General features: G+C 37.0%; 2 protein-coding genes across 7 annotated transcripts in view; both read right to left on the reverse strand.

The window, feature by feature from the left end:
• The window catches only part of abcc8 (ATP-binding cassette, sub-family C (CFTR/MRP), member 8), a 102034-nt gene extending 85345 nt beyond the window's left edge, over positions 1-16689 (reverse strand). The window contains exons 1-5 of one of the 5 annotated variants that reach the window (XM_051883506.1): positions 16562-16689; positions 9162-9324; positions 5159-5300; positions 3012-3133; positions 599-765 (exon numbers count right to left, since the gene is read on the reverse strand). In XM_051883506.1, coding sequence (XP_051739466.1) covers positions 599-765; positions 3012-3133; positions 5159-5300; positions 9162-9324; positions 16562-16567 — 600 coding nt within the window. In that variant the 5' untranslated portion in view covers positions 16568-16689. Of the gene's footprint in view, positions 1-598; positions 766-3011; positions 3134-5158; positions 5301-9144; positions 9325-9432; positions 9768-13183; positions 13780-16561 lie in introns of those variants that run through there. The other 4 variants (XM_051883505.1, XM_051883504.1, XM_051883507.1 and 1 more) reach the window with 4 other exon arrangements.
• A 4426-nt stretch (positions 16690-21115) lies between these two features.
• Positions 21116-24937, reverse strand: LOC127507219 (uncharacterized). Of its 2 annotated transcripts, XM_051884186.1 has the most exons (7): positions 24622-24937; positions 24065-24114; positions 23719-23918; positions 22488-22642; positions 21938-22368; positions 21641-21846; positions 21116-21540 (listed from the first exon to the last, which is right to left on the reverse strand). In XM_051884186.1, the coding sequence occupies exons 1-7, from the start codon at positions 24810-24812 to the stop codon at positions 21325-21327; spliced, it is 1449 nt and encodes a 482-aa protein (XP_051740146.1). In that variant the 5' UTR covers positions 24813-24937; the 3' UTR covers positions 21116-21324. The 2 variants fall into 2 exon arrangements, with proteins under 2 accessions (XP_051740146.1, XP_051740147.1); XM_051884187.1 differs by lacking the exon at positions 24622-24937 and having other exon boundaries at positions 21117-21540; positions 24065-24258.
• Positions 24938-25152: the final 215 nt, after the last annotated feature.

Below are 25152 nucleotides of genomic sequence, written 5' to 3' on the forward strand. Positions count from 1 at the left end.
AACTGGCCTGTGATAGCTTGAAGTTAAAATAGCACAGAGTTATTGCACACAAACATCCTCTGATGGAAAAATATGTGATTCATATTATGTAAATTCATAAAATCATAACACAGCTGTCCTGCATCATCACAATGCAGTTATTATGAGATGCACTGGCATAATTAAATGCATTTAAGTCGATAAAATGTCAGTCATATGGCTGTGCACAAGTTGGAGTGGCCACATTTACAAAGCTTTTAGTAATTTTTGGAGCTCGACAAACACTGTTTAAATTTGTTTTTATTGCATGGAAAAGAGCAGCTTGAACATTCTACCAAATTACTCCTTTCGTGTTCCACAGAAAAAAGAAAAAAAAAAAGCTGGAAAGACATGGGGGAGAGTCTGTATTCGGACAGATAAAACTTTAAAACCCAGATTAAAGATTGGATTGCATTCTGAGCATCCCAAACTCCCTGTGGTCTGAAAGGCTGATAAAGCAGATGTGAGCAGACTTTTGTAATATCCGAGACTGCAGTATGAATATATATAGCAAGAAAATCAAAGCCAGAGGCTGAAGAAAAAGAATGGAGAATACCAATCACAGACACACAGTCATTACCCTCGTCATGATGACGTTGATCTCCACGGCCAACAGCAGACCATATAGCAGGGTCAGTAAGCCCGTGATCCCGAACCGCAGCTGTCTCAGGCCGATCCCATGCTCCGTGTACTTGGCAAACTTGATTGTTTTGGAGACAAATGCCAGAACCCAGTAAATGAGCAAAGCTGTGAAAGAAAAATAAAACATTGACAGTAATTATAATCATATATGACCGCACATTCTCTACACAGATTAGTACTAAAGGTATCAGTCTCTGCTGGTTTTGCTCAGTATGCAACATTCTAAAGAGTTCTTATTATGCTATTTTAAATGTTCCTCCAGTTTTGGAGGTCTCCTTTGGTTTACATGCAGTCAAGATCAACATTTAAATTTTATCATAATATACATAATTATACATCACTTCATTGGTCTACTCTGCTCTGATTGGTCAGACGACCCAGTCTGTTGTGATTGGTCTACTCTGCTCTGATTGGTCAGGTGGCCCAGTCCATTCTGAGTGATCTACTCTGCTCTGATTGGTCAGATGGCCCAGTCTGTTGTGATTGGTCTACTCTGCTCTGATTGGTCAGATGGCCCAGTTTGTTCTGAGTGATCTACTTTGCTCTGATTGGTCAGATGATCCAGTCTGTTGTGATTGGCCTACTCTGCTCTGATTGGTCAGATGGCCCAGTCTGTTTTGAGTGATCTACTCTGCTCTGATTGGTCAGATGGCCCAGTCCGTTTTGAGTGATCTGCTCTGCTCTGATTGGTCAGGTGGCCCAGTCCATTCTGAGTGATCTACTCTGCTCTGATTGGTCAGATGGCCCAGTCTGTTGTGATTGGTCTACTCTGCTCTGATTGGTCAGATGGCCCAGTTTGTTCTGAGTGATCTACTCTGCTCTGATTGGTCAGATGATCCAGTCTGTTGTGATTGGCCTACTCTGCTCTGATTGGTCAGATGGCCCAGTCCGTTTTGAGTGATCTGCTCTGCTCTGATTGGTCAGGTGGCCCAGTCCATTCTGAGTGATCTACTCTGCTCTGATTGGTCAGATGGCCCAGTCTGTTGTGATTGGTCTACTCTGCTCTGATTGGTCAGATGGCCCAGTTTGTTCTGAGTGATCTACTCTGCTCTGATTGGTCAGATGATCCAGTCTGTTGTGATTGGCCTACTCTGCTCTGATTGGTCATATGGCCCAGTCTGTTTTGAGTGATCTACTCTGCTCTGATTGGTCAGATGGCCCAGTCCGTTTTGAGTGATCTGCTCTGCTTTGATTGGTCAGGTGGCCCAGTCCATTCTGAGTGATCTACTCTGCTCTGATTGGTCAGATGGCCCTGTCTGTTGTGATTGGTCTACTCTGCTCTGATTGGTCAAATGGCCCTGTCTGTTGTGATTGGTCTACTCTGCTCTGATTGGTCAGACAGCCCAGTCTGTTGTGATTGGTCTACCGCTTACAGCGTGTCGGAAACAGAATGCTCATAATCAGAATATCAGCTCCGGATCTTCCTCAGCACTTAATACACAATAACAGTAATGATGGCATTGGTTTTACCATATCATTTTGAGCCCGATTCCTCATCTTTTGGAAGTGCAATCAAAGTGTATTTGCATTTGCAGTGCAGAAAAAAGCATCTTCGACAAGACAACAACACAAACCAATATCTTCCAGGCCTCAGCTACAACAACAGTGTTTGAGGGTCAAAGTAGATGTTGTTCGCCGGCAGCCAATGAAGACTATAGCCTGGCATTATGCAAATTTGTTACAAACCTACGAGGGTTTGTGCAGGAAGTAAGACTGGAATTACTAACGACTCGTAGCAGTCAGTTCAGAATTGGTTCTTTCTTTTGGGAGACGATAACTCCATTTATCTGCACTTTTTTCTTTAAAACTTTGAAGACCTTTACAAAAAGTTTTATTACACACTACATGAAAGGTAATATCTGAAAAAAGCATAATGGGGCACTTTAAAATGGCTTCTCTCTCCAGATGTTCAATGACGGGAAGATAAATAAGGTTAGAGTCTTTTAAGAGGCCCTGCCATTCTCAAAAATATTATGGTCGAGGAATGTGATTGTAGGACTGAAACTTAAATCTCTAGCTAACGTTCAGATGATTTGAAGTCATTGTAACAAACTGTTTTATTCTGGAAATGAAACTGTAGTTAAAAAATAGCATTGAACCATCAAGAGCACCAAGTCTGTAGAACTGCAATGCAGTCAGATTTCTAGATTTCTAGCTGTTGCAATTCAAATCTTCTTCCAAAGTACATATACTTCTTATTAAAATGGCTGTAATATCCATATTATAATTAATCATCTTTACATCACTGTTTAAAAAGTGATTTGCATTATGAATCAAATGTGTATGCCACATCCAAATAACAGAAAAGTCAATCCTTAAAAAGCAAAAGACACTATAAAGTCAACACATACTTATCAGAAGTTTGGGGAAGTTGGATGTCTCTATGTTGTGGTAGTAGATGATTGACGTGATGGCAGCCATAAAGGCCAAACATGATGGCATATAGAGGTGCAAGTGGACGGACTGATTAAACCTGAGAAAGAGAAAGAGAGAAACAGTATTAGACATCAACATTTCCAATTAAAAAAAAACAAAACCAAAAAAAAGAAAAAAAAACAAAACATAGATAGGATACAGACTGATGGATGAACAGGTTAATGTCATGTCCATGCCACATTTCATGAATTATATATATATATATATATATATATATATATATATATACACATATATTATTATGGGTCAATGACGTGACGGGTCATTTTTTGTCCAAAAGACTTAATAATAATAAAAAACAAAAGATATGACATCCAAAGTATGTAAAGTTGTAAGGTAGTACAACTAGATCTCTTTTATTTAATCCAAAAGGTTTTAATCATATTTTGCATATAAAAGTATTTAAAAGATTTTGAAGTGTCAAAAGCTCATTCGGTTTAACCGTCCAAAGGCCAATACAGCCATTTCATTTGTGATTAAAGTATCTTAAAATGTAATAGCAGTATATATTTTTTTATTCTGGCATGATTTTATAACATCATATATCAATATAGTGCAAAATGGTATTAAAATTATGTGTAGAAGTCGTTGCTTTGTTATGTGAAAGAATGTCTGGAAAAATGTCATTCGGAGTAACCAATATAAAGGGACCATTTTGGATCAAGTCATGCAGTCAATATCATGTGACAGGATGTGACATCGTTCAGACACCTGCAAAAGACCACATGGTCGTGAAGCAATGTAACTAACTCTCTTTTAGCTATTTGAAAAATTCATGTTTTCACTTGCTCATACACATGTCCCGAAACATCAGGTCATTCGGTACAACCGCTATAAAACATGGAGAATGTTGTAATATTTTAAAAACTTGTACTAAATATAAAATGTTTGATTGTTCTTTTGCTAGCTAGCTAGATATCAGCCTGTTAGCATTGTTTGAAAATATCATCATTCTGTATAACCGAAATTTTGGTTAAAACAAATGACTTTTTTGGTGTCAATTTTTGTCCATCTTGTAAAAAAAAAAAATGACAAAAGCAGTGTTAATTATAAAAACCACATAATCTCATTGTTAACACTTAATAAAACTTAAAAAACTTTATTCGTCTGTGATTATATACATATATATATATATATATATATATACACACACACACACACACATGCATTAAAAATTATATTTTACACATTTTTGGGATTGTGACATTTTCATTACAGTCAAGTTGATTTTGTTTATCCATTATCCTTGAGATTTTCATTTAAATATAATTAATGCCTTTTTTTAAGAAATCAACACTTTTATTCAGCAAGGACACATTAGATTGATCAAAAGTGACAGTAAGAGATTTATAATGTTACAAAAAAATTTTTATTTCAAATATGTGCTGTTCTTTTGAACTTTTAATTCAAAGACTCCTGAAAAAAGTGTAATGGTTTCCACAAAAATATTAAGCAGCTCAACTGTTTTTAACACTGATAATAATAGTACATCTTTCTTGAGCAGCAAATCAACATATTAGAATAATTTCTGAAAGATCATGTGACACTGAAGACTGGATTAATAAAAATTCAGCTTTGCATCACAGGAATAAATTACACTTAAAATATCTTCAAATAGAAAACTGTTATTTTACATTGTAATAATATTTCACAACATTACTGTTTTACTGTATATTTTATCTGAAAACTTTATTTCAATGAAAAATACTCTATTACGGTACAAAAAAAAGTTATACAAAAAATAAAAATTAAAAATACTAAAATGAGGTATAAATACTTTACTATTCAAATCAATAAAATGAAATAAAATAAATGAAACAAATGTATCTTTAAAAGTAATTATTATTATTATTAGTAGTAGTAGCAGTATTATATTTTCATTGTTTATTGTTTGTTTTTCATTTAAAAAGGAAGGAGGATGCACTTAATTGTCATAAAAATTATGTCATAAGAAAACAACAACAACAAAAAATTGGGCCTATACCAGGGCATTTTCTTAATAGGCTTCATGAGAGTCACACATACTGACAGACAAACAGACAGACATATAGATAGATCTCACCCATCAGACACGATGCCCTCGGCTATCTCACACACGATGACGAAGAGCAGGATGAAGGTGAGGATCCAGCGGAGGTTGTGTCCAGGGAAATGCAGCCAAGTGCTGTGATGGATGTGCACCTTGGAGCTCTGACTCCCCCAACCTACAGTACAATGTTTAAAAGTCGGCACATGGTTTACAGCAATATATTTCTCTCTGACAGGAAGTGATGTAAACTATCCTTGAGGAATGAATTGTTTGTCCATTTATGAAAATGTTTTAAAAACAATCTACACAACGTGCTGTCTGAGTCGTTGCAATAACAATGGGGCAGATTTTACCCTTGATATCCAAAAGAACCATATATTAAGAATATGGGGAAGCTAATTCGAAACAAACAACAACATGATTTAAGCTATTTGTTTTGGAATATCATGCATAAAATGTCCATTTGAGATGGAAATTGCATGGAATTTAATGATTCTGATTCACTAATAGTTCCATTTATTCTGTTGAGATTCCAACATAACAGATAACAAATCAGAAATATCATTTTGAACAGACTGCTCCAACTGATTCATAAGTGTTTTTGATTAACTAAATAGAACCATAAAGAACCATAAAGGCCAATTCACACCGACAGATGCCGACAGACATTGTCGGGTTTTGTTGGATCAGTTTTTCCCCTGTCAAGGTGTGTTGGAATCTAACGGAGCTTGTTTTCGTCCACTGAACATGCTGAATTGGAATTAAAATGTCTGAGAAGTGACGTGCAAATCTGGTGACTGTCAGTGTTGGTCTGCCTCTGTCGGTGCAGTGTGAATTGGCATTAAGAGATATTTCTTCTGGAATCAGACTATCAGACCACAATGGTCATTGTATATTTTGCAACATTGGAGCCATCACTGGGATTAAAGTCATGAAAAACATGACCTTTTTTTTACAAAATAGAACAGTTTCTGAATAATAAGCGATTCTTGGTTAGCTAATGTTTGTACTGACAGATATCACTGAAATAGGGGTTCTAAAAAGTCAGGGTTGATCTGTAAACAGCACAGAATCTGACTGGAGCCCTTAAGTGTTCGCCGAACAGCTCTTGGAGTGAATAGGGGAGGGGCAACTTGTTTGACCAAACAATGGACCCTTTGCACAGACTGTGATGACGCATTATCAGCATCGCAAATCTAGTTTTTCATACATACATTCATAACATGTTACATTGTGTTATATTACACCTTGGTAGTAAATGACAAAAACAAAAGAACGCTGCTTCTTAAGTATTTCTAATACTTATAATGGCTGAGGGAGTGACAGAAAATATCTTTCTCTCTTCTGACTGCTCATTCTCTCAATATTTTTCCATCTTTTGGAAAGTCATTTTCTTTTGCTATTGCGGCAAATGGGAATACAAAAAATATATTTGCTGTCATTTCACAAGTTTACCCAATTATGATGATTTCTGCTTCTGAGAACCCTGGAAATGGGTCCAGTGTGTTTGATCTACCTGTTTGGAAACCTGTTCGTTGCCACTAGTGATACAGAAACCAATCATTCAAAGGTTTGGGATCAGTAAGATATTTTAATAATAACTAGCACTTTTATTTTTCATAAACAATATGGCTTAAAGGTGACCTATTATGCCCCTTTTTTACAAGATGTAATATAAGTGTCAGGTGTCCCCAAAATGTGTCTGTGAAGTTTGAACTAAAGATACCCCATGGATTTTTTATTATACTATATTTTAAATGCCTATTCTTGGGTGGGAGAAAAAATGCACTGATTTGGTTTGTGTACATTTAAATGCAAATGAGCTTGTGCTCCCCGTCCCCAAGCTTGTAATTCCAATACACTGAAGCATAAACAATACAGGAGAAGCTCACACAGCAAATATAACTCACAAAATGGATCATTACAAACTGTTCGTGATGCAGCATATTAGATCACTTAGGTATGTCATGTATTTTGTGGATGTTTGCTAACATTTGATTCTGAATGAGTTTGATAGCGTGCTGCATGGCTAACGTGGCTAAAGCTACACACTGTTTGAGAAACTCAATAAGAATGAAAATGCGTTTATGAATTAAAAAGACTGCAAGCATTTTCAGGTTAAAAATGAATATAACAACATGGCTCTTGTCTCCGTGAATACATTAAGATACAACGGTAACTTTAGCCTCATTTAAGCCACTTTAGCCACATTCCAGTACATTAGCAACGTGCTAACGAAACACACTCAGAAAGAAAATTTGCAAACATCACAAAATATATGTGAAATTGGATCATGAACAGTAGATCCATCTTTGAGAATCAACTTCTGTGGAAATCTTGTTTTTTTATTGACCCTCGTGTACAAAGCAGTCTGGTGTAAAATGACTTGCACATTCTGGTATATGAATTTATCTGGACACATTCGCTTCATAGATAAAATTACACCACTGCGTCCTTAGTGGCTCAGATGCCAGGAGTTTATGGAGACTCATATGTTTACTATAATAGCCGTTAACAGATCAGTGATAATGTCTACATAGCTGAGACATATCACAAGCTCAGAGCTCAGTGTTTTTTTTTTTTTTGTTTGTTTTTTTTTTGATAAAGAAACTTGGCCATAGGAGTGTAAAATTAATTTTAAAACTTACACTGGTTCAAATTAGGCTACTGTACTGTATATGTTTAATTTATGTTGAGTGCTTGGGACATGACTTTTGTTATTGTAATCAGGCTCATCTAAATTATATAAATTTAGATGTATCGGCTGATATATTGGTTATCAGCTTTCAAATATAAAGAATTATCGGTTATCAGTATCGGCCAAAAATTTCTAGGGATGCACCGATATGAAAAATTTGGCTGATACCCATAACTCTATATATTTGAAAGCCGATAACTGATTAATTGGCCGATAAATCTAAATTCAATTTTTATAGAATTTTTGAGAGCCTGATTACAAAAACAAAGGTCTCACTATCACCATTAAAAGCCATGTCCAAAGCACACAGTTATAATGTTCTCATTATAATATTATGTAGCTTATATGACAGATTTGCGCTGCACATGTTGTACTTAACTGTATTTTCCTTTTTGAAGGGAATATTTCATATTTCAAGCAATTCAAAACCATAATGACAGTGCGCATCTGAAGTGTCTCTGCTGAAAGAAATAATCCATTATTTATCTGCTTGAATATATCGGCTAAATTTTCTTATTAGGCCAATGACGACAACATTAAAAATGAGCATATATCGGACGATACCGATATGGTGGCCGATATATCGGTGCATCCCTAAATTTATTATAATAAAATTCAATTTGATTCATTTTGATTCTGTTTTTATTTTTTTTTTTTTTTTTTTCTAATCAAAAACTTGGCACAAAGTGGCTGGATGCAAACTAATCTTTATCAAAAATCAAATCAGAAACTATTCCGAATCATTTGGAAAATTAATAATACAAAGTATGAGAGTATGTGGCAGGTTAATTCACTCTGACATTAGTGGGATTGTTTAATGTTGCTCTGACTCTACTGATATGGCAAAACGAACACCGGCCTTCCTGTAACTCAACTCTCTGACAGCACGACTCTCTGACTCTCTTCGGCTGTACATTCCACAACTAAGATCACATTTGTTTGTCTAAAATTGTTTTCCACAGCAGGTTGACAAACTCTATCCCGGTCTCCTTATGTGGTTTGCCAAACCACATTTTCTGGCACATGACGACTTGAGTGCAAATCAATTATGCAGTGTTTATCTTCGTAATGAATGAGCCAAATGTTCAGAAATGAATTTCAAAGAGCTCATTAATCATTTCCTGTCTGTTTCTCTGATCCTTCCACAAACAAAACTACCCTAAATGGTGCAGTACACCTTTAAAAGTAAATACATATAAACCTGCATATCTATCTATCTATCTATCTATCTATATTCAAGTTTGAGAATATAGTTAAGTTAAAGAATGTTTAGTAACTCCAGCCATTTAGTATTGTGACACAAACATGCACTAGGTCTCACCTGTCTTTGACACTCACCGATGAAGAGGATAGGAAAGGTGATGAAGAGCAGGAAGACGTGCGGTACTACTGTGAGGGCGTCCAGGAAGCAGCCGTTGTTGAAGACACCGGCATCCACATTGTAAGCGGCCGAGTTGTTGTCGTTGCCGCAGAATGCCAAGGACATGGTGGTATCGGGTCTCTGAGGTGATCCAGCAGAAGAAAGAATGAGGAGAAAGAGGACAAGAAGAGGGTTAAAAGCTAAAAGAGATCCTCTCAGAGCATAATCTGTCCACAGAGGAGCCGTTACATCCTTGCTGTAGGTGGAGGATATCAGCCGAAGTGAATCACTGCACAGGTAGAGCGCAAAAACGGCTCCGGTCCTGCATGGGATGAGCACATCCAAACAGCTTCTTTCCGACAGGGGGGCTCCTGCATCGGATTCCACTGACAGAGCCACGGCTCACGGGCATGCTTTTAATAACCGCCACAGCTTAATGGCATTAAAAAAACAAAAAACATCGCAGTTTGTGCGCAGACACACGCGTTGTGCTCGGGATGCAATCTTCCTGTGCTGCGGTGATCAAAAGCTCAGAGCTGACCTTGTGGGAGGATAGCTGGATGGCGGAGTGTGTGCATGAGAGTATGATGAGGGGAGAGAGAAGGAGGGAGAGAGACAGCGTGACGGAGGGGTGAGGGAGGGGGAGAATTGCATTGCGGGCGGCATCGAAAAACTGGCACACATGTTACAGTGAGGTTCACACCATGAAACATCAAGCATAATGAGCAGTGAAGTGACTCGCAGTAAACAAAGACTGATTTGGTAGGATTGTCAGGAAATTCAAAATCCAAAGCGAACCTATGAGACGTTTGAAGGACAAAAGGACGAAACAGATAGAGGTTTACTGATATGGTTTGTTCAGTGGCAGATGTTGATATCTAGAAAGCAGGGTGGCTGATAAAATGGCAATATATAACAATTTAAGGACAGTAAATTAGATTTATATTACACAATATTTACTTAAAATGATCAAATTATGGAATTCAGAAAATATGGAAAAATGTAATCACCTATAATCTGTATGTAGATTTTATTCAACAACTCTGATAATCACGAAACAAAACGGAAACAAAAAAACAGGAAAAACAAACAAACAAAAACACAGAAATGACTAACAAAACAAATACAAAACAGAACAAAACAAAATAAATACAAAACAAAATGAAAATAAAAAAGGGAAAAACAAAAATTAAATATAAAATAAAACAATAAAAACAGACAAAACAAATGAAAACAATATAAAAACAAAACACTAAGGCCCCGTTTACACTAGTGCGTTTTCAAACCTCGAAAACTGAGACTTTCGAAAATGCTGCAGACCCCATTTTAGTTTGAAAACGCTGGGGTTGTATTTCAGTATAAATGGACCAAAACGTAGACTTGCATGGCTGCCCACGTTCGCTTTGCGTATCCTTGACGACCGTGTAAACAATAACATGGAGACTGAACTGCAATCTTTGCTGGCTTTGTTGTCATTTTTAGCAGCCATTTGTGCAGTTAAACTCTGCATTTTTTTAATACTGCAGCTGCCTACATGCGCAAGAGGCAACTGTTTACACATGTACGCGCATACCCAGTGTGCATGAACAGTCATGTGACATGCGTTTTCGGCCGTGTAGTGTAGACGGAGATAGTTTCTGAATTGCTGTGGAAACGCTTGTTTAAAACAAAAACGCACTAGTGTAAACGGGGCCTAAAGAAACAAACAAAATACAGAAAATCAAACAAATACAAATCAAAACAAATGAAAACAAAACGAAAAAAGAAAAACAAAACAAAAATGAAAACAAAAACAAAAATATTTTGAGTTGTTCTGATAGTAGTAGTACACTAATGTGTTCAATTTATTTAGGATATATCAGACTATCGCTACTGCTACACTACACGCCTATTGACTGTTATATTTAACCCTTATGTTGTGTTTGGGTCATTTAGGCCCAGAGAAGTTTTTCTTTTTCCCGAAAACATTGGACTAAAACTTACTGACTTTGTTCACACAGGGTATAACTGCTTCCCAAAATGTTTTGGATCAATTTTGTGCTTTTTTGTACTTTTTTCCCCCCACCTTGTTAAACTTGTGGTGTTCCCGGCTAATAAATATCTCATTATGTTATGTTATCACCAAATATTGGATTCAGTCTTTTTTTCAGCTTGTTTTCTTTCAATGTTTGTATTTCTTTTTGGAACTGATTGAGGCCTCATTGATCTGAGCTTATATTAGTCAAAAATGACCATCCATTGAAAATGGAGAAACATTTAGTGTTTAGGAGCGTGTTCCTCATGTTCATATTCATATATGTACATGTCTGCTTGCAAAGATAAAGGCCTCAGACCTGTGCATGAGTGGATACATGCACACTCGTGCTACCATGCACACACACACACACACACACACGCACGCGCGCGCGCGCGCACACACACAAACATACAATTTTGAGTATTTGAGGCTTTCTTTTCCACAGAGATAAACTTTAACCTTTAACCTAAGATCAATGAGACCTACGATCTATCAGTTTAAAAAAAAAAAAAGAAAAAGAAAAAAATTGAAAGGAAACAAGCTGATAAAAAGACTGAATCCAATATTTAGTGATAATATAGCATAACGAGAGATTTATAAACTATTTTTTTTTGTAGGCCGGTTAACACCACAAGCAAATAACAGTATTTCAAAACAAACTTCCTGGTTAAACATTAAACAGTGATAAACAGTGCAATTTTTTTCTCCCATATTTTGTTGAATATTGACAAAATTATCCACAAATAATATCTGTCCTAAATGAAAGAAAACAAGTTTACATTTGGTGATAATATACCATAAGTAATTTTTAAAAGGCCGATCATTTTTGACCGGGAACACAAAAGGTGTTACAGGGTTTTCAACACCACATAAGGGTAAAATGTGGAAGGCTATGTCAAAATCTGTGTCAATTCAATGGTGCAGTTTGAAGAATTGCACCTTTCTGTGTCTAGAGAAGCTATCTGACCCATGCTGATATTAGATCTAGAGTGTATATGGACTGTGACCCGTATTACTGTCCACTACTAAAACAACCACCTGCCATAGTGTGATAAACTTATGACATAGAGGTGAGAATATCAAGTTGATCTATTACTCAAAGGTGTCAAGCACAGACAGGTGTGGTGTGTTAGTTATTTCAGTAAGGCAAAATGCAAATTCACTCTACCAGCAGACCAGCAGATGCAGCAGAGCAACATTTAATGCCACTGAATGCACTGCCACTGAATCATAATTTAATTCTCCTAAAAGAAGCATTTCCTGAAGATTAAATGAGTATGACCCTTTAATCTGCAATACACGGCAGGTCAAATCAAAAGTAAGCTTAAAGGTATATTATTTATTTCAATATACATTAAATTCTATATGTACTGCAGTTACATAAATAGCTAATTATTTATAGGCCAGGAAGATACTGTATTTGTTGTGCAGTTCAGTATGCCTGAATGTAATTTATACTGATTTTGATTAAAAATGTCATATGACGCACACACACACACACACACCAAGAGAAGTGATTACTGTGGAGAGCTGGCTGTAGTATATCGATTTTTTTTTTTTTTTTTATCTTTTGGGCTTCATCCCATTGAAACGGGGCAATTCCAAAACAACTGCGCATGCGCAGCATTTCCTTTCACTGCCAGCCGTTGAATTCTATCGCATCATGTCACAAACAAAAACGTGAATGGTAAAGATGTCAAAATTTAGTATAAAGCGACATCAAGTTCATATATGGAAAACGTTTTATAAAAAGTTACAGCATCTTTCTTTGATGTAGCGTGTAAGCTAATGTATGAGGAAAAGCTGTGTTTCCTAACAACTTAGAGTCGGGGGAAAAAACAGTATCAGTATAGCTACACAATTAAATAGCCTACATCACTTCATGTTTAAAGGTTAGTTTACAACATGTAGGTAAAACTATACTATCATGAACTTTTCTAACTGAAACCACTTTTCCTATTAATCAAAAATAAATTTGCATACCGGTCTGTAGCGCGTGATCATCATCTTGAAATTCCAGTTGTTCCCAAAACTGCGACCTCATATGATGATTTTCAATCCAGTCCAGAGACCTTGCCGTTAAAAATAAGCTCCTAACTCACACGGGGATATGTTAAGAATAGAAAATAACCGAAATTCATCTCTGTCTTTGCCATATGGTCCGAGTTTTTCCCCAGAGGAACTAACCAAGGTGCTGAAAAGAGCCTTTACATAATCTGTCAGTTTCACATTCCCAAACATCGATTTGAAAGTTGGTCGATGAATCCAGTTCATCCAGTCGTCTTTCGTCACGTACACACGCGCGCCGTGAGCGATCAATCACAATCACTGATGCAACAGAACAAAGCGACTACGGTCAATCACACAATAGAAGAATACTGTAACCGAAATGCAGCCGATTTTACAGCGTGCAACGGCATTTAACAATAAAACAAGAGCATAAAATTACAATATAATTTCCAATAAATGTAATCACTTTGGTGGAAATACATATTGGTTTCGAGGTTGAGATAAAAAGGGCTTTAAACTGCTGCCTTCCTACAAGAAAGTGACCCACTAATCATTCGCTACGCTTAGACTATATGGGGCAAATTCGACAGGTGCTGAAGATATTGCCAGTGAAAACTAGCCAATCAGGACGTCAGCAGAGGATGTCGTCATCACAGCACAGCATACCGCCTACTTATGGTTCAAAATAAAGAGCATAATTGATAGCTATATCAGAAGTCATAAAGACATAAAACAAAAACTGCGCTTTGTTAATGCATATTTGTTGCTTTGCAAACAACAGCATGTCCTAAAAAGCGTAGGCCCATGTATTTGTAAAACATTGTGCATGATTTAACTGCATTTTTTTTTATATATAAGCGTTACATATACTAAACTATGTGCTTTTTACAAAATGACTACTAAGGAATGGCTCTCAATTGATTCCTCCTGTTGTCTGTTTTAGAAGAACGTTCTGTAATAAGAGCGGCAGAAATATTTAAAATATTTATACCTTTAAATATCTATAGATATTTAAAGAGGATTGGTTTCTCACGTTCACACATGAGGAGTGAAGAAAAAATGTAGCATACTAAATAAGGAAAAGGAAATTAACAGACAGACAAGGATTTAAATTAGCAGGTTGCTATATATGAAACCTATAAATAGGCTAAACATGACAGAGAATACGTCACTGTACTGGTTCACAGAATGTGCAAAAAGACATGGTGAAAAAAAATGCTTAAAGGCACAATTACTATCTGCTGCAACCGGCAGGCCATTACTGGTATTGCAGGAACAAGCGCCTCAAAGCGCAAATATTGCTTCCATAAGCATCTGCATGCACCCGTCCATACGTTTCCATTGGTTTCATCGTGACTCATAGCTCTAAAGTATGGTAGTATCAATGCAGTATCTTTTCATAATTCCACGCACAGTAGTGCTATAGACATTTATAGTAACATGCAGTAGCAAAAGGACAGAACAAAAGCTGCAAAAATCAACACATGAGTCATGACATGAAACATGTCAGAACGCCTGCGCAGTCTTGTGAATCCCACATGAAGAGTATGTTGTGAAGCCCATTTCTGCCACATAAGAGAGAAAAAAAAATTAACCTTTGGTGAAGGTTAATTATGACACAAATTTGAGATTACTACAAAAAAAAAAAAAAAAAAAAAAAAATTAAATAAATAAATAAATAAAAATAAAAAATAAAATCATAATTATGACATACTAAGCCAGAATTTTGACATTAAAAGTTTTAACATACAGGTGCTGCCTCCGAAATCGCATACTTCCCTACTATGTAGCAGGCAAAAAACAGCGTGTGACAAAATAAGTATGTCTGAATTCACAGTACTCATAAAAGAGTAGGTAAAAAATACCCAGATGACCTACTATGTTACATGTTTGGTTCATTTGTTCATGTTTAAAGTTTATTTTTCATTAGTCACATGTCTTCCTTTGTTCAGTTTTTCCCGCCACTCTTTAGCTGTCATAGTTACAGACTGATTCGAGTTTCAGTTCAGGTGTGTCTTGTTAAGTTCCCTTTGTTTGCCCTGTGTATATATATACCCTGTGTTCTCCCTCAGTCTCTGTCAGTTCTTGTTGATTGTAATGTGGTTTTTCTCCCGTGTTTTACCTTGTTCCTGAGTGTTTGATGATTAAAGTCTGCCTTCTAGAATTCTTCCTCATCGTGTGCATTTCTAAGGACCACATTACGTAACAGAAGAACCGACCATACCGATAGATGGATCTCCCTTCACTGCCAATTCAAATGGTCACAGTGTCCCCGATCCATGGATGGCAGCAGCGAATGTGGACTTGGCTGGCCATGACCTGACTGAATACCTCATGAAGTTAATGAGAGAGAGAGAGAGAGAGAGAGGTTTCAAGATCACCATCGGAGTGGTGAGAGAGATTCCCACTCTAATTAATACAGCATTGCCAATGCCAATGGTCACAATGCATCCTGCGAGTGATGTTACCAGACCCTCTCCTATTTGTGAAATCTCCGATCCAGAGTCTCGTCCCGTCATGGCCACCATTCCAGAGTCTCGTCCCGTCATGGCCACTGCTATTCCAGAGTCTCATCTCGTCATTCCAGAGTCTCGTCCCGTCATGGCGGCTGCCATTCCAGAGCCTCATTACAAGTTGGCTGCCATTCCAGAGCCTTGTCCTGTCATGGCAGCCATGTATGTGCCTCTAGGAGTATTGGTGGAGTATGAGGGGATGTCTTGGGGCCCAGATATGGCTCCAGCCCCTGAGTTCGCACCAGTGTCTGCTCCAGCCCCTGACCAGAGTCCAGTCCAGGTTCCAGCCCCTGACCAGAGTTTATTGTACAATGCATACGCATACAATGGACACTTTCCTATCCCATGAGGCCACAGGAGAGGATTTGTGAATGACGCTGGTTGGTCACGTGATAAGGGCAACATGGCAAATGTAGTACATCCAGATTACATTCACACTACACACATTAATACTATATAGAATGTTCTTTTTTTTTCTTTTTTTCTTTTTTTTTTTTGCGGTCGTGAAGTAATCATGTAAGTAGGCAATCACATCGTGCTGATATACAGCCATATCGCACGGCTATGAGTGTGATATTGTGTTATACAACAGTTTGACAGCACAAGTGTGTAAATATTATAAATAAGAACAAAAAAAGTCTTTTAAAACCCTCTTTTGTGAAGAACTACTTCCTTCTGTCACAGATTCAAATCTCAAGTTGGCAGTTTAACAGTTGAGCCCAAGCCTCTAAAATGTCATTTTAGAACTAATAACGAAGGAATGTTGAGTTGCTTCATTGAAACTCACTGTAATATGTAGAGTATTATGAGAGAGAGATCACCTGAGCGAGTGCATTACCTGCATCTAGCTGATATTCTTCAGGTAAATCTTATTTTCATAATCACAAAATCAGTTTGAATGTCCGCTGAGGAAAGCGATGTCTTTTTTCTTTTAAAACATTCCCATGACAACACTAGTCAATTTGTCAGAGACGCTTAAAGTAAAAACAACATCCTTGTTTCCTTGTTTCAGTCCATTTCAAAATAAAAGTCTTTGCGACTGATCACTCACTCATAAAGACAGTCTTTGCCGCCATCTCATGGCGTATTAATGTAACTTTCACTTAAGTCGAAATCACTAACGGACTCTTTCTCAATACCAAAAAATATGGCATGTTATTTATATAAAATATTATTTATTAAACATAAATTTACAACAGTAGCAAACAGTTCAGTCAAACAAACAAAAGCAGTGCTCTATTTAGTACAGGATTTAATTTCAATAAAATAATGAAACTTAGTAGAAACTCAATGTAGAAATGAAAATATAGCCCTTAAGCCAAATCTATTATCTCTGGAACAAGTAATAGATTGATAAGACCAAAGATTGCCCGTTTGATATACCCCAAAACTAATTATACCTCATGTTTAAACACTATCTACAGAGCCAGCGGCAAATTCCCGAAGGACTGGCCAAGATGAAGCTGTTCTCTGCGGGTACATGAGCACTGAATGGTCGCTGACAGCCTAGAGCTCACATCTCCGAAAGAGTCTAAACAAATTTTCAAATAGGCGCTTTGTTTACATATAAATTGCATATCTGAGGTCTAAACAACTATATTCTCACCTAAAAAAAAATTCTGTTACAAAATAACAGTAGTATCTATAAAGAGATGGTGGGTTTGCTCATCCACCATGACACTTGCTGTGAGAATGTTGACAGTGGAGTGATTCAAACGGTGAAACAGTTCCCGTGGCGATACTGGTAGAATATCGCATGGCTGGAAAGACCTCTTAGCCAATCAGATTCGAGAACCAGAAAGAACTGTTGTATAAATCGTAATAATGACATAAGCCGACATTGGCGGTTCGGGAGAACGCTATACTTTTGCGAAAGATATTTTTACAAGTTGTCATGAAACAGAAGTTGCGATAACCTTTTCTTCCCTATTGTGACGTACTGTATGTCCGAGTGAAAAGGCTTCTTGAACAAGAAAAAATGTATGGCGGGACATGATTTTGTCCATCGGGAATTGATTCGATCATTGGATCGTTGTAATTTGCTATTGCTTGATCACATGTGAGTGACAGGTTGCCCCACCTCACACCAGTAAACACACCAATAAGAGAAGAGATGTCACTGCATTTCCACAAACTCCATGGGGTCGTTCACACATGATACGTCACGTTTTAAGTGTTTTTTTCCAATGATGGTGCCTCGTGGGTCTTTTAATCACCCAATATATTGCCAGGCAGCAGACTACAACCGCTTATGTGAGCGGGAAAAATGGCTCAGGCTCCAACATTTAGTTGTGCTCATTTTGCCATTTGCCTGTATGGCTTATAAAGGAGAATTTTAAATGAAAAGGAGAAAGTCACATTTTTTTTAGATTCTTTTTCTATCCACCTTTTTCCTGAACATTCTGAAAGTTTCCCATGACAACAAAATAAAAAAAAGACAAGATGGGACACGTTGACACGCTGTGCAATCTGATCAGTTTCCCACAACTAAGGCTGCATTTAAGTCCACTTTTTTGCCCTTCCCTCACTAATTTCCCTCCGTCTCATTCATTGGGATGTGCATCATTGCTTACACTGGATGAGTGCTCACTAAGAGCGGAATCCTTGCAATGGGTTTAATGGGATGCCCTAAGCCCTTGATCGCTTGTGGATAAATTTATGAACTTCCCTCTTCCACTTGACGAAGTTGAATGAACTTCAAACTGGCGGCAGGAATTGCCCCAAGGGGAAGTGCATAGGGAAGTTCGCCAGTGTATAGGTGCGTTCACGTGGCATGCCATGTCATAATTACGAGATTCAACTTGTAAAAAGCGTTCACGTTCTCATAGAGCTCGCAATTAGAACTTGTAAGCTAAGAATTTCCGGAGAGCTTCTCCTTGTACCACCTGACCGCTGCAGATAATATATGGGCCATTCTACAGAATTGGTGCAAACTGCTGTCCCACAACCCAAAAAAAAAAAACACATTTAAAAAGCATTAAAGTATTCAAATTTTAGATGTTTACTAAGAATCTTCTATTATCTATTGAATAATATTTAAAATATCAGTAAACTTAATATATATAAAATCATCATTTGTTGGGTACTTTCAATTGGGAGGTGGCTGTCCCGAACACTAAACCCCTAAATTTCAACTTGTGAAAATCTTGAAATAATTTTTGCAATTTTTTCCATTGTTGTTTAAAAAAAAAAAAAAAAAAAAAAAAAAAAAAAAAGTGAAGTTAAAAAATATTTATTTTATATTTTATTTTTAAATCATGAAAAAAATGTGTACTTTTATGTCACCGAAGCAGTGTATGTTTTAGTCCATTGGCTGAGACTGATTTTAACCACACTTCTACATTTTTGATCGGGAAATATTCCTGTGTCCCTCTCTCTCATAGCCTCTCTTTCATATTAGATGGGTACCATCATTTTGAGTTAAATGTGTTCAAAAGTCTGAAAATCTGTGTGTAACTTTAAGAAACGTCACTACCAAACACCTTTTTTTTTTTTCTAAAATTAAGCTAACTTTTTTGGGTGTTATTCCATAAAATTTTGTTTTTATGTGAGTACAACTGTTTATCTCACGGAGGAGCTCCGGAAGCATAAAAGGAGGAGCGATGACAGTGAAGGACGAGAGGACCAGGCCTGGACTTTGTGTTATGTTTTATTATGTTTGTGTGGCCGGCGGTCGGCCGTGGGGGACTTTTACTTTCGTTTTGTTGTTTGTTTATTTTGTATATTAAAGTTGTTAAACGTTCCCCGGTTCCTGCCTCCTTCTTCCCGTATAATACAAACTATGTTACACTGCACAATTACTAGAAATTTGTACCTTGGATATTATACAATTTTCATAAATTTGTGGAAAAAGACTGTAGAATGGCCCATATATATATATATATATATATATATATATTGCCAAACCCAGCATATCAGCACAAACACCTTATAGTGCCAACTGTCAAGCATTGTGCTGGAGGGGTGATGATTTGGGCTTGTTTTGGCTTGTTTCAGGACCTGCAGGCACCTTGCAGTCATTGAGTCGACCATGAACTCCTCCGTACACCAAATTATTGACTTCAAGATGTGAAGCCATCTGTCTGTCTTGGCTGAAATTGGGTCATGCAACAGGACAATTATCTCAAGAACACCAGCAAATCTACACCAGAATGGCTGAAAAAGAAAATAATCAAGGTGTTGTACTGGTCCAGTCAAAGTCCAGACCTTAACCCAACTGAAATGCTGTGGCAGGACTTTAAGAGAGCTGTGCATAAACAAGTGCCCACAAACCTCAAAGAACTGAAGCAACGTTGTAAAGAAGAGCGGGCCAAAATTCCTTCGATGTGGGGGTCAAACAGAAAATGATTACTTCAAGTTATTTCTGCTAAACAAGCTATTAAAGGCACAATATGTAGTTTTTCGCCACTAGAGATCGCCTATTCAAAACAAAGGTGTAGTTTGATGACACAGGGATTGATCGTGGAATCATGGGAGATGTCGTCTTCACCTCACAGCCAGTGGAAAAGAATCCGACGGGACTCGGGCATGGATGAGATTATTAATGTTACCGTAGTATGAAGCAGAGCAGGGCCGAGTACTGTTGGAGCTGAACGAGGCTGCTGGAGTGATTGCTAATCAGAGATGAGCGTGACACACGTCTCGAGAGCAGCAAAACTTTTATTATGCCACATTCGCCGCTTCCGCTTCTTCCAGTCAAGCGTATGTGGGGTAATGCAGCACTGTTTTATCATATTAGATACATTTGAGTGTGTTGAAAATGATGTTGTAACGTTACTCTGTATGTTCGCTCGGCGGCTGCTACGAGACACTTGTTGCACACTGCAGTAAACTAGATCGATATTAGAATATAATATTAATATAAACAAGAAAACGAGATTCAAACAATAAGACTAAACGTGTTGGGATATAAAACAATGATTAGTTTTCTGTCTATAAATGTATCCAAACAGTTGCTCCCTTGTTTAATAAAACATACAATATAATGGTGTTTCCATGGTTTCTACAAAATAAAAACAGAAGTCGAGGGTAACACAGGTATGATGTCATTGATAGGCGGTACGTGCGGACATGATCTGTGTCCTGGTTAAAATTGCTTATTTCTCTGGATTTAAACATTCTTCGAAACATCTTGGATAATGTAAGTACACAAGTCAACAAAATATATACATTGTTCTAGTGGTTTTTGGATATTTTAATCCAAAAATCTTGCATATTGTGCCTTAAAATTATAGGGTGTACTTAGTTTTTCACACATGGATTCTCCAGTTTGGCTTTATTTTTGTAAAATAAATAATGACTCAGTGTAATATGTCATGTGTTGTTGTTCACTTGAGGTTGTATTTACCTAATTTTAAGACCTGCTGTTAGGTTGTTCTTTATTTTTCACATGAATGTATATCCAATTATTTTTTTTTTAAATCCGTTTATTTAAACAAGCATGTTACACATAATACACACACAAACACACATAACATTTTAAATTATACAATATTAATCATGATTTTAGCTTTATGATTTTTACATAAATGTATCATATAGTACCACAGCAATTATATAAATCAAACTACAGACAAGATGCTAATTTATGTCACCTTTGCATTACAAGGCCAACTCTTTAACTATTTTCCCATGAGTTCCCCTAATTATTACATTATCTATTTTGGTCAGATCTGCTTTGACAATGTCATACCGCCTTTTCCATTCCTGTGGTGACAGTGAAGATGGGTTGAACTCCAGGAACTTGTACGCATCCTTATTCTTCAAGCTAAAGGCCCTCTTTGCATTCAGACAGGATTCACCAAAGGCCTTCCAATGCTGAAAGATTTGAGGTACAAAATGAATCACAACACAGAAAATGCAATGAATTTAACTGCCATAAACTTGCAACTGATCATTTACTCAGTGTGTAAGTTACCTCTTGTGCTAAATCAATATTTGTCAGAAAAATCTCCTTCAGTTCACTCTCCCCAATTAAGTGTTCACCAGCAAAGGTCTCGCAGTTGAGAGATTCCAGAAACACTAGCGCTGATTTCCAGAACAAGTTATGCTTAAGCAGAGTTTGTTGGATATTATAAAGGTACTTCAGGACATCATTCAGATAGACAGTGTCAGGTATTGCACCTTGAGAAACAATATGAAGCAGACATTAATTATGAGAGATCATTCTGAGGTTTTTGACCATTGGCACACAGAGATCTTGAAAGAATCTCACCCTTTTCCGTCTTCATGTTTGCCAACTTCAGCTGAACATCATTCAGCCTGACTTGGATATTGTGCTCCCGGCTTTTCAGGTTTGACTTCTGAGCAAGGAGTTGAGCTTTTTCATTGGCGGGAGCCGTGTTTCTCACAGGTTTAGTTTCAAAAATGGATTTAAAAACGGATCCAACAAATGGTACAATGGCAGCCAGGAAACTGAAACCAAACATTCTTCTAGAAACAAATCTACCATGACTTTGGTTTATCTTTGCCTCAATTTGTCCAATTTCCTCTAAGGTTTTCCTCAGTTCCATTTGAAGATCTCTCACCACCTTCTCCAGAGCCTCTATCTCCTTGGCAGTTTGTGCATTTTTTGTGTCTGTCTCAGCCTTTTCCTGAAACACATCACTGGTGCAGGAAGCTACACTGTGGTTGTGTTTCTCATATCTGATGATGACAGATTTCAGATAAGCCATTAGTTCAAACAGATTAAACTTTGTTTTGTATGGGTTCATATATTATAATGCTTTTGAAGTGTAACTTTGAAACATTTCCTAAAATTGTACCTGTCCACCATCTCTTTCACTCTGTTAACAATTTCTGTGATCCATTCTCCTGCTTTTTGCAAAGACATGGTAGACTGAATGTTTTCATTATTTTCAACAGCGAGTTTCAGTTGAGGGAACAGTGAGGAAACCATTTGGTCACTTGTGTCCACACACTAAAAGACAGCAAGAATTTTTACATGTTTTGTCCTTGCATGTAGCCCATCAGATTTTTGAGCCAACTTAAATAAATAATTTTATATTAGATAATTAAAGGGTTAGTTCTCCCAAAAATGAAAATTCTGTCATTAATTACTCACCCTCATGTCGTTCCACACCCGTAAGACCTTCGTTTATCTTCAGAACACAAATTAAGATATTTTTGATAAAATCCGATTTGATAAAATCCGATGCCAGTAAAACAATTAACACTTTCAATGCCCAGAAAGCTGCTAAAGATGTATTTAAAACAGTTCATGTGACTACAGTGGTTCAACCTTAATGTTATGAAGTGACGAGAATACTTTTTGTGTGCCAAAAAAACAAAATAACGACTTCAACGATTTCAAAACACTGCTTCATGATGCTTCGAAGCTTTATGAATCTTTTGTTTCAAATCAGTGGTTTGGAGCATGTATCAAACGGCCAAAGTCACGCCCCCCAGTGGTGAACCACTGAAATTTCGAAAAACTTATGAAGTAACGAAGCCTCATTTACTGAAATCACGTGACTTTGGCAGTTTGATACACGCTCCAAACCACTGATTCGAAACAAAAGATTCGTAAAGGTTCAAAGCTTCATGAAGCAGTGTTTTGAAATTGCCCATAACTAGATATTGTTGAATAAAGTCATTATTTTGTTTTTTTGGCACACAAAAAGTATTCTCATTGCTTCATAACATTAAGGTTGAACCACTGTACTCACATGAACTGCTTTAAATATGTCTTTAGTAGCTTTCTGGGCATCTGAAAGTGTTAATTGTCTTACTGGCAATGCAGGCCTCACTGAGCCATCGAATTTTATGAAAAATATCTTCATTTGTGTTCCAAAGATGACAAAGATCTTACAGGTGTGGAACAACATGAGGGTGAGTAATTAATGACAGATTAATGACAATTTAATTATTAATATTATTATTTTTTTTTTTAAAAAAGCCATTTGTTGTGTGCAAGATAACACGATAATGGGTAATTAATTTAACTCTTTAGTTTGACTTCAATTAGAGACGTCTTCAGAACGACATTGACTTTACCTTCTGCAGAAGAGCCTCAGAGGAGCCAAAAAGATACTGGGTTTCAACAGCACACTCTCTGAGAACCCTCTCCAACTTGGGGAACTTAGCCAAACAGAGATAGGAGAGATTGTAGAGCAAAGCCGTACGATCAGCCGATGGAAGAAGCTCTTGAAAGAAGCTGAGGTGATTTTCTGAGGCGATCACTTCTGTAAAATCTTCTGTAGAATCAAATGTAATAGTTTCTACATTATGGTTTTGCACGGGCTTTTGTCAAATACCACAACATGAAGCATGTAAATACCTGAAGACAGAGATTTTGATTGAACTTTATTGGTCAAAAAACAATTCATAAACTTTTACTCACCTTCCCTAACGAGCATTCCTCTTCTGCAATCCATCTTCACTCTTCTTAGTCTGTAAAGAAATTACAGTGCATGAAAAACAACGAAAAACAAAATGAGATGATAATCACTACAACAATGATGCATGGAGCATGTCAGTAAAAGTTATCTGTAAGAGGAATGAAACTCTAAGCAATGCAGTTGATGGTATCAGAATAGGGAATTTATACTCTATGGTTCCACCTTAAAAAGTTTTGAAATGAAGATACATAAAAGGGATTGTCAAAGAATAGAGGGAGTGGCCTTTGAGGGATTGGCAGACATCCTTAAAGGGATAGTTCACACAGAAATAAACATTTTGTAGATTTCATAACAAGGAACAGTTGACCTATTTATCTGTCTGTGAGAAAACTGATTGAGTGTTTTATAGAAATGTAATTTGATTGTTATCTGTTATTAGCGGTTCATGTATGTGCCTGCTGATGACACACTTGATTTATCTCATGCCCTTACCAAACCTCAGATTACACAAATTACACAAAACTGCCTTGCTTTTGGCAAATTCAAGAGTTTCATATACCGTAAACGGCTGTAAGGGCTGTAATGAGGCCCTCCACTGGTCCAGGAATGAGCCACTGAGGTCTGTCCATCAGTCAAGAGTCCATCTGTCAGATGCTTTCCATTCACTGCTACAATATCATCACCCAACACAACCCCATCTGAGATAACATAGAAAAAAAAACAAAAAAAAAAAAACAAAAAAAAAAACATACATTAATAAGCCCTGGGTTAACATTCTTATTTGTATATTTGGTGTCAAAATCATTTGATTGGACAAAGCACAAGGGGTGTTTAAAGTAAAGTAATAAAAATGGAAGTAGTAACATATATTTGCTTCTGTATTATGGTGAAATGGATAGGAATAGAAATAATCAATATTGAGGAGTTGGGGTGGAGGAGAGATGCTGGAAAAACTGTCATGGAACAGAGATAAGTCAGCTCTATGTATAAGCCTCCTCCCACGCTGATTGGGTAGATTATCTGAACTTGCTCCTCCCGAACTTTGTTAATAAAACACCATTTTGCATTCCATCGCAAACTTGGGAAGTTT

The sequence above is a fragment of the Ctenopharyngodon idella genome, chromosome 24 (genome assembly GCF_019924925.1).
Source record: "Ctenopharyngodon idella isolate HZGC_01 chromosome 24, HZGC01, whole genome shotgun sequence".
In the NCBI taxonomy this organism is placed as follows: domain Eukaryota; kingdom Metazoa; phylum Chordata; class Actinopteri; order Cypriniformes; family Xenocyprididae; genus Ctenopharyngodon; species Ctenopharyngodon idella.

Coding starts and splice junctions, on each gene's coding strand:
- LOC127507219 (XM_051884186.1), bottom strand. CDS start 24,812: ATGTTTTTTTTTTTGTTTTTTTTTTTTTGTTTTTTTTTCTATGTTATC. Junction 23,919..24,064: donor AGGAATGCTCGTTAGGGAAG/GTGAGTAAAAGT, acceptor TTGATTCTACAG/AAGATTTTACAGAAGTGATC. Junction 21,847..21,937: donor AAACATGAAGACGGAAAAGG/GTGAGATTCTTT, acceptor TTGTTTCTCAAG/GTGCAATACCTGACACTGTC.